Raw genomic sequence first — 10066 nt, forward strand, 5'->3', positions numbered from 1 at the left:
TTGAGGAAAAGGTCATATCTACTTTTTTTTTTTTTAAAAGGGGAGGCAGGATTTAAAAATAAATAAACCTTGGCCACATCGGATTGGCTCGAGCCGATTCTTACAATCTGAATCGGCTGGTGATTTGAAATCGAAATCCGAATCGCTTCCTTAACCTTAGGTGAGGGGAAGCTCTTATCAGCTCATCTCAGTAATCTCAATCGGCTCTCTCTCTCTCTCTCTCTCTGTGACTTAGACTCAGACTCTGCGAGTGCGAGAGAGAGAGAGAGAGAGAGAGAGAGAGAGAGAGAGAGAGGAGAACAGTTCAAAAACCAAACTCGCACTCATACGGTCACACTCATACCTACGTCCCTCAGTTTTTCTATTTATATTCACACCACAGCTTGCCCGCCCTGACATTTTTTCTAATCTCTCTCTCTCTCTTTTCTAATTCAAAGAGAGGTGGCTGATCTGATGAACAAGTCTCGCTTCAGCATCAATCTTTGCCCATCTGACTCACTCAAAGTCTCCCTCTTCCCATGTTTCTATCTCAATTACCGCTTCCCTTTCCACTTATTCTTCATCTTCTTCTTCATGTCTACGTCTGCGGAGTTCTTCGGTTCTTCTCAGTCTCCTAGGACTTTATTTGGATTTGTCTCATTTTAACAGATGAAGTGCTTTCATTTCTCTAACTGGGAGAAGAGAGAGGAAGACGATGGTGTCATGTCTAAGATTTCTAAAGTTTCTTGGGCACGTTCCCTGAGCGTCGCTTCCAGTAGTGCGGACGTCAGGCGGTTCGACTTTGGTTCGGACTCGAGGGACTTCTCCGATTATCCGGCTTTTCCCGACTTCTTCTCTCTCGGGAGACCAAATGATTTGCGAATCTTTTCTTTCTCTGAGCTGAGATCAGCTACCAGGGGATTCAGTCGTGCGCTCGTGATTGGTGAGGGAGGCTTTGGATGTGTTTATAGAGCGGTTCTTAGGGTTTCTGATGACAATCCTGATGCCAAGATGGATGTTGCTATCAAACAGTTGAATCGCCATGGTTTGCAGGCAAGGCCTTCCCCTGTCTCTCTCTCGCTCTATCCTCACACACACAGGAACTTGGTTGAGAACTGTTCGTCTATTGGAGGTTCCCACACCCCGCTTCGCCCCTAAATGCTGTTATGCCTTTATTTAGACTTTGTGTGACCAGTTTTCTTCTCCAATTTCCTTATATGTTCAAACTTCGAAATAGATAATTTGTGTCACTGACTGAAATATATTAAGCTTTTGGTCATAACTCTTATTGATTATATTGCATTATCTAAACCTTGTGCTTGCTAGATAAACCAAGCAAAATGAGTATGGACCAAAATTTTTGAAGCTTTTCTGATTGCATCTAACAGTTATCATGTGGTTGGTTGATTCTTTATTGTTGGACGCTTTTCCAAGATCTTCTCTTTTAAGTAACATTGTATCTGATTAATTTTCATGCAATGTACAAGAGTTTTTGGAACAATGTTGTGAATCCGATCTAAAATTTTGAGTTTGTCTGATGCTCTGTTCTCTTTTCTACTGCTCAGGGACATAAGGAATGGATTACAGAAGTAAACTATTTGGGTGTTGTGAAGCACCCAAATCTTGTCAGATTAGTTGGATATTGTGCTGAGGATGATGAGAGGGGAATTCAACGGCTTTTGGTATATGAACTTATGAGCAATAAAAGCTTGGAGGACCATCTTCTCACTCGGATGCCATCTCCCCTTTCCTGGGAAATGAGATTAAAAATTGCCCTAGATGCAGCGCGTGGTTTATTATACCTCCATGAAGAAATGGATTTTCAGGTACAAGTTTCCTTTTTTCATAAATCTACTTATCTTATCTGAGTTTTATTGCAGCTTTGTATACTTAAAAATGGTATCTAGGAACTTCACTGAACCTGGTTTGACCTGTGGGTACTGGGCTTACAAGCTTATAGTGTGTTGGGGCCAAAGTTAAAACACAGTGTTGGGTTCAAGGAATTTTTTTTAATACCCTGCTCGACCCTTTATCCAATTTCAAACAGCTGAGTGCACCTGGTTCAAATGAGTTAGGTTCAGGCTGCACACTTATCTTAGTGTCAATTGAACCAAACCATCACCAATCCCTAGATCTTGAATTTTCAAACTAGCTTTCTCTTATTTGTAGCCTGATCTAGTCATGCATCCTTTGCATCTCTCAAGGAACTTACTGTATTTTTTATGCCTAATTTCGTAATGGTTCTTTACGCTGTTCTAGATCATTCACACACACACATATTGATAGTGCCGTCTTGTGCAGAATCATCAATCAATCCTACTTTTCTTGACAGAAACTTTCACAAATTTTTTTTTTTTAACTGGTATCAATATGTCTTTAATACCTTCACATGAATCCATGTGTTCATTATGTATTGTACTCTGCACTTTTGTATCGTTGCTGGTGTCCCCTTGAATTTTCCCCTCCTCGACCGCCTTGGTTCACCTAGGCGTTGTGAAAACTATGGTAGAAACCTCCACAGACATCACTAACCCTAGACACGGTTGCGTCTTCCTGTGATAAATCGTTGCACTCCAATCAGTGCAACATTAGCTGAAAAATGTTAGAGAGATTGCAACATTTTAGTAGTTTCTTTAGCATATGAGATTGTTGGTACTTCAATTCTTTTGTAGTTTCTTTCGCATATGAGAAGGCTTGTGACTTTTCTTCTTGCAGAGGAAACTTATTAACAAGGGATCATTCTTAAGATGCTCTAGAAGGCTGCAAGCCAATGCTTGAAATCTCAATAGAGATCTGTTTTAGTTCTTTTCTGGTGCTGAAACAAAACCCAGAGTCCCATGGTTTCTTTGAAATTGTGTCTTAGCATGGTTAAAACTCTTGTGTATATTTTTCTTTTCCTATTCTCTCTTTTGAAAATCTTTGGAAGGTGAAAAGCCTCACTTAAATCCAAGAAATGTTTCTGTGATCTCCTTAGTTTTTCCACATTTTTCTTGTATATGCAGGGTAGTAAGATAAGCAGATAGGTTGTTTCCCTTGTATCTGGGTGTCCGACCTAAAATCCTCCCACAGTTTCCTGTTGGTGGAGGTGTGACACTGCCAATTTTAACCAATTATGCTGTTTGATCTCTTGATTCTTGAAATTTATTGTGAGGGCTTAATCATCCTGCTTCTGCTGGCATATGCGGTCTTTCCAGTGGGGTCTAGTCTGATAGACTTCAGCCTGATCTATTTGCAGTTTAAGATTCCCAATTGGATGAAGGATAATACTGAAATCCAGGTCAATTTAGACCAGCCATGTTATTAATCATCCCATAACTCACTTTCCCAAAATTCTCATTGTCGGTTGGTGGATTGTCTGATCTGTTGCAGGCTAATATCATTTTTTTTTTTCAACGGTAAAATCATTTTGTGCTTTATTATTGTTGAATTGGATTTATTTCATTTGTTTTGTTGCAGTTAATATTTCGGGATTTTAAAACTTCAAACATTCTGTTGGATGAGGACTTCAACGCAAAGCTCTCTGACTTTGGATTGGCCAGGCTGGGTCCAACTGAAGGGCTTGGTCATGTTTCAACATCGGTTAGTTATACATCTGGCATTTAAGAACTCAGAAGAGCACTAGAAGATATTGAAGAGAAGCTTGTTACCTTCTCTCCCTTCATGACAGTATTTTCTAAGATTATTTGACAGCTTTTTTTTAGTCTGTTGACTCTGGCATTTGGATGTTTTGAACAGGTTGTTGGAACAGTGGGCTATGCAGCTCCAGAATACATTCAAACAGGGAGACTGACTGCCAAGAGTGATGTTTGGAGCTTTGGTGTCGTCCTCTATGAACTCATAACTGGAAGAAGGTCAGTGGACAGAAACCTACCTAGGAGTGAGCAGAAGCTTTTAGAATGGGTTAAACCATATGTATCCGACTCCAAAAAATTTCACCTTATACTAGACCCACGACTAGAAGGCAGTCATTGTATAAAATCTGTCCAAAAACTTGCCTCGCTTGCTAACAAGTGTCTACTGAAGCAACCCAAGTCCCGCCCCAAGATGAGTGAAGTAGTTGAGATGCTTGAACAGATCATTGCCGAAACATCATCAGCATCAGATGGTAATGTCCTACGTTCTATCAAAGAAACCAAACATGTAAAGGAAGACAATGTTGCAGAGAATGAATCAACTAAACAAGGGGCAAGTTATCTGAAGAGGGTATTTGATTTCAGAGAAATTGTCAGCTTAAAAAACAGATCCAGTGGGAGGTTGGATTGGAGAAATTGGACCCCGGGGTTGGTGAGGACTTGGTGATGCGTTTGTGGAAGTATAGTCTGAAAATGCCCCTCTTCCTACCAATAGTAGTGTTGTCGGAGCAGATTATTTTGGCGTTGCTTGAAACATCCATCAAAGTATATGCTTTCCAGTAAATGGCTTTCAGTTTGTGGTTCTTTGTAAATATATACATATGCTAGCAAAAGCTCTGTTTTGTAGCATGGATATAATTTTTGCTTAGGTATCTTCATACTTTCCCTGTATATATGAATGCTGCCAGAGAGGAAGCATCTGTAAGGATCATGTTTTATGCCTTGTTAATGATTATTTTCTTTGAGAAAATATAACCAAGTGAAGCACATAGGAACGCATTCTAACTGAAATAGCTTGTTTTGCCACACAGTCTATTCATTTGGTCATTCTAACCATTAGATAGATTGGGATAGACCTGGAAATTCCATGTGTCAAATTTGAGAGCTTATTTCATTATCAACCAAATAGTTATTATTTATAAGGCTTGGCTCCTAGTGTTTGCATGGGTCCTTACCCTAGGCTAATGGCAAACAAAAAGTGTTTATTCAGGATAAAATATGGGAAGATTAGTTCAGATTGGTTCGAAAAAGACCCATACATGGAAGAAGATCGTCATCATTATCATATTTTGGATATATATAATAATATGAATTAAAATATATCCCAAAAAATTTATAATGCTTTGGTGTATGATTTTGTTCATTGCATCTAGAAAGAACCAAAATTACAAGGAATCATAAGTGCTATAAAATTTTAAGAGTATTTTTAACACTTCAAATCGATTTTAAGGGGTGGTTTACAACCTCTGCAAAATCTAATAATCATAAAATATTTTGAGAAGCAATTATACTCACTATCTAAGTTTTTTTTGATTGCCTAAATGACGCCCTGATCTATATGTGAGATCATTACTATAAGACAGAAAAAACGATACATCTCTTTCGATGAAGGATTGGGCTCTTTTGTCACGTGACATTACATGGAGCATAGGCCCAAGGGTTAGGAACACCTTGGTCTCCGCATCTACATCTTTGGGTGGGTGTCTGATGACTCCCAACCCTTGGATCTATGCTACTATGTATCAGGCTACAAAAGAGACCCATCCTTCTATGAACCTCGTCGAAGCCCTCAACTTGAAGAGCTGTCTCGAGAATTGCTTTAGATCCGGGACTAAGTGACGCCGATTCCAATTCATGTCGGGTGACTTTGTCCGATTCCGATATATGAGTTCGAGACCTAAAACTATGCTAAGGTGAATCCGTTGAAACTTTAGTTTAATATAGTGAGAAATATGTCAATATGAATAGGAGAGAGGTTGTTTGGGTAATAAACCTATTCCGAGGCGACATTTGAAGGGGAAAAGGGAAAAAACGAAGGAAGAAGAAGTTGATAGGTTGTTTGGATTATAAATACCTTTCTCGAGTCGGATCGACCACTATTTTGTTCTAGGGTTTGTTCTAAGAAGTTGAATATCATTTTGTTAACGCTCAAGAGACTCGTCAACCACCCACACTTTCAGCCGATTCAGTCCCATCCTAGGTTTTCATCGGAGTTACGTTTCTGTTCTTGTGGCCCTCGTTCTCCAGGTAAACCTAACCCATCCTGATTTCGGTTTATTTAATGAATGCTAATGGGGTACTCTGGAGGTTATCTTTCACTCCATGCTGTCCCTTTGTTCTTCTTCTTCTTTGTATTTCTTATCCTCTAATTTTTTTCTCCATTATAATCTCTTTGTAGATCGCTAATAGGGAGTTGTGTTCGTAGTTTCCGCTTTCCAGGTATGATTAGGGTTTTTGAACTAATCATGCTTTTCTTGTTATTGTTTCGTTGTTCTATACTAGTTTGGATTGCCCTGTGCTTTTCCTTTTAGGTTTTGAAGTTAATTTGTGTGCTTTGTTGGCTTCGTTTACATTTTACTTAACGCGTATTTGATTTGCTCTCCTCTTCTGGTTGATAACTGCATTTTGGTTATTAGCCGTTCCTTATATTTGTGGTGTGAAGGTTGCACGAATTTTCTCCTTGGTGCTTCAAACCATTCGAAATTACTTATTTTTCTCCTGACCACTCACCCTCTTTTGGGTGTTTGAATACTTGGAGATAAATTTCACTGACCTCTTGGGAAATAGTTGTTCCATACTAGTACATTGAGGATGGTGTCAGAATGTAATTTTACATTGTAATGGATTTAAAATTGGTGTCGGGGTGAGTGCTTGGCTCCTTGCCATGTATTGCTCATTGTAGGGATAAAATACCACTTGCTTTGGCTTCTTGTCACAAATTTGCATGTCAAAGGGATAATAGTGCTTGAATCTTTTCCTTCTCTGGCTGTAGCACTCAATGCTAAATCCATCGAGGGAGATGCCTGCTGTTAAGGCTCTGCTTGCTTCCTGCCTGAGTATCAAACTCACTAGCTAGCTGGACTAATGGGAGGTGGCTTTATTTTTATGCCTTTCAAGCTTGAGGTGAATTTAAATCATGCTATAATAAAAAAGAATGGTTTCATTGTTATTCTTGAAATTTAAAAACTAGAGTGGGCAACATTGATATGGAAAGTAATTTTTGACTTTGAGCTAAAAGCAAAACTACATATATGCATTATAATATTTAAGAACTATGCTATTTTTATCTTTTTCCCACCAACCCAGTGAGCTAAACACTTAATTCCCTGAAATTAACCGCTTTTGTAGGACAGTGTTCTGAATGAAAGGTTTTATTTTTTCAAGGAAGTGTGCATTGTGGGAATATAGTTAGTTCGGGTATGGCAAAAAAATGGGTACATATATGTATTGGTATTAAATAGAGTAATTTTTTTTTTTAAATTATTTTGTAATAAACTTTTTAATAATTTTGGCCAAAGAAATCACATACAACAGCAATACGGTATGCGTTTAATATATGTAATACTGTTCCTTTGTAAAAACCGGGAGCTAAAATATAGGCATATATTCACTATGCAATAGACATGTACATCACCAAATAAATAGATTAATAGCATGTAGACTATGATTTTTTTCCCCAAAGGAGGCTCTCAACTTGAATAAACACGATATAATATTTGAATACTTAATCCTTTATTATGTCCCATAAGATTATAATAAACCACATCAATATATCAATGGCATATCATCTTATCAAATATAAATGTATCATCTATCATAAAACCATGAGAATCCCACAAAAATATTAGCCATAACAAGAAAAAGTATATATTAATTGTCATATAACCCATTAAAACCACAAAATTGTAATTATTAAGTCATAAGAATAAACTATTTGCTATATAACTGATGAAATCCACAAAATATTATTACTAAGTCATAAGAAGAAAAGACATCACTTGTTCACGTTTATTGGTGCCTGTCTCTGAACCATATGTGAAAGGAGTACGATTGATATTGCAAAGCTAATGCTCGTAATTTAAAGATCACTGTAGCTGAGGATTGATCCAAAGAAATGATTTGATCTGTCTATTGTGTTAGGAATATAATTAAATAAAAGAAATAGAAATTGAAACGGAAAGTAGAGAGCAAGGATCCGAGGTAACACCACACCAACACTCAAATAAAATAAGAACTTCTATATGCAGGAAAGTGACTATTCACTCCATATACTATGAGAGGGAAGTGAGAGACATACCTGGTTTTAGTTCGACAATTGCTGCCAAGTCACCAAGGTCCGAGAGATGAAGGGAAGAAGGGTTTGCACTTCGTAGTGGCGAATGGTGGGGACAATGTAAGGCTTGGAGGACCTGGTCTTACACTTTTACTCCTGGCGATTAATGGCCCTTTGATTGCAGTGAAAGGGAGCTTGGTTTGAAGTAATGGAAGAAGGGTTTGCTGCGGTGGAGGAATGAAGGGACAAATGGTTTTTTGTACTTGGGTTTTGAGGAAAGGGTTGATCGAAGTTTCTTTTTGTTGGTAATTTCTTCTTTTTTGTGTTCCTTTTAATTTCTTCTTTCACTTGTTAAAAAAAAAGTATTAGAGATTGTGTTATCAATACTGAATTGTCCCTATCGCAATGTTATGAAATACCCCTTTGGTTCTTCCCAGGTTTGATATCGATTATGCATTAGTTTCATTTTATTGAGTCCTACATTTCTTTAGGCACCGTTTGTTTGACAAGGTTTTGTGGGGTGGGATTGTTGGGGTGGGAATATTTATACACTTTTCCAAGAAATAGGGATTACAAAGGCGTTTGTTTGCTTAGGGCGGGAAAGTGAGCAGACAACCCAATTTCCTTGTCGGCCCACGTGACAGGAAACTTCTCCCACCCCACGCCTTCTCAAAGTCCTCTGAAATCGGTAGGACTCTTGCGGAATTCCTTTCGTCTCTCTCTCTCTCTCTCTCTCCCTCCCTCCTTCCTTCCTTCCCTTCCTCCCTGTTTCTATCCTTTTTAGCGAGATCTCTTGAGAGTCTGTTATTGCGGTCGCTGGGATGAATTTGCAAAAAGAAGGGTTTTATTAAAAAAAGAAAAAGGAAAATTATCTTGTACCACCCATCTTTTGAAACCTTATATGAGATACCACCCTAGTTTTCTTATAATATCAACCGCACCCCTAAAGCATAACGTCGTTAGTTTGCAATTGGAAAAGACCATTTTGACCTTGTCTACATCTTCGTTTCTCCTTCTACGGATTTAGCGTGGTATTGGAGATCACATTTCTCACAGGGCATTTTTTCGAACAACCGACGCACATTAAGAGCCTCTTCCAACTCATCCTCTCCGATCTCTATCAATCTCCCTGTTTCTTCTTCTTCATTTTGTTCTTATAGTTATTCTCTCTCTCTCTCTCTCTCTCTCTCTCTCTCTCTCTCTCTCTCTCTCTCTCTCTCTCTGATCATGGAAGGATTGTAAGAGGGTACCCTGTTTTGGGCAAAGTAGGGCCACTGCCCAAATTGAGTTGAAATTTATGGTGATTCAGTGACGGTTAAAAAGCAATTTTATGGCTTTAACCATTAAAACTATTTCTTTGTGATGAAGCTTACACAGAATTGTAGCAAAATTTTACACAGAACTGTAGCAAAATTCCATGACTCCTAGTTCTTGAACCAACTCAACTCAAAACAGGGTACGTTATCTCATGGAGCTCCCAAACGATATGACGCTCCTTCGGCTTGGTGGTGGCCTCAGGTTTGGGAGCGTCATGGAGCTTCATATTCCTAACAGCTTCTTCTCTCTCAACTTTCCATGTTCCTCCTCTCTTTATCAAGACCAACCTGCATGTTAAAGCGGAGGCTTTTTCGATGATTATAAAAAAAGGGAAAAGGGAATGGGGTTCGTCTCCGATTGTCTTTACACGGAATTGTTCCTTTGAAAACGGGAACAGCAGCTCCAACATAGTTCTCAAGCAACACTTATTTGTCTAGGATTCTAACTTTCCAATCACCTTTGATCTCAATATCCCTAAGAAATTAGATATTCCGACCTGATGATTTTTCGATCGTCGATCGATCTTTGGCTTCAGTTCTACAAGGTCGCCATTAATTAACACTGAGAGAGAGACCCTAAACCTGCAACTCAATATTTTGGGGGAGAAGCCCTAAACCTGCAACTCAATGTTTTGGGGGTTTTACATGGAAGGGTAAAATAGTATGTTTACCGTTCCTAAACGGTAAACTTGTCATTTAGAAAATAGCAACCACACCACGTCATAACTTAACAATTTTGCACTAATGGAGTGGATTTAAGAGTCATTTTTTTCCCAAAACAAGGTACGTATTAGATATTTTGGGCAAATTAGGGTGGTATCTCATATAAGGTTTCAAAAGAGGGGTAGTACAAGATAATTTTCCTT

The 10066-nt window shown here is 38.5% G+C and overlaps 2 protein-coding genes across 5 annotated transcripts in view; both read left to right on the forward strand.

The window, feature by feature from the left end:
- Nucleotides 1-313: 313 nt before the first annotated feature.
- Nucleotides 314-4581, forward strand: LOC122057903 (serine/threonine-protein kinase PCRK1-like). The gene is made up of 4 exons (XM_042620263.1): nucleotides 314-1032; nucleotides 1545-1805; nucleotides 3436-3558; nucleotides 3715-4581. Exons 1-4 carry the CDS (start codon nucleotides 649-651, stop codon nucleotides 4276-4278), a joined length of 1332 nt encoding a protein of 443 aa, XP_042476197.1. The 5' UTR covers nucleotides 314-648; the 3' UTR covers nucleotides 4279-4581.
- Nucleotides 4582-5593: 1012 nt separating this feature from the next.
- LOC122057904 (serine/arginine-rich SC35-like splicing factor SCL30) overlaps nucleotides 5594-10066 on the forward strand; it is a 12135-nt gene continuing 7662 nt past the window's right edge. For 2 of the 4 annotated variants that reach the window (XM_042620267.1, XM_042620265.1), the window contains exons 1-3: nucleotides 5594-5858; nucleotides 6010-6050; nucleotides 7859-8189. In XM_042620267.1, coding sequence (XP_042476201.1) covers nucleotides 8122-8189 — 68 coding nt within the window. In that variant the 5' untranslated portion in view covers nucleotides 5594-5858; nucleotides 6010-6050; nucleotides 7859-8121. The remainder of the gene's footprint in view (nucleotides 5859-6009; nucleotides 6051-7858; nucleotides 8190-10066) is intronic. The other 2 variants (XM_042620264.1, XM_042620268.1) reach the window with 2 other exon arrangements.

The sequence above is a fragment of the Macadamia integrifolia genome, chromosome 12 (assembly GCF_013358625.1).
Source record: "Macadamia integrifolia cultivar HAES 741 chromosome 12, SCU_Mint_v3, whole genome shotgun sequence".
NCBI classification, from domain to species: Eukaryota; Viridiplantae; Streptophyta; class Magnoliopsida; order Proteales; family Proteaceae; genus Macadamia; species Macadamia integrifolia.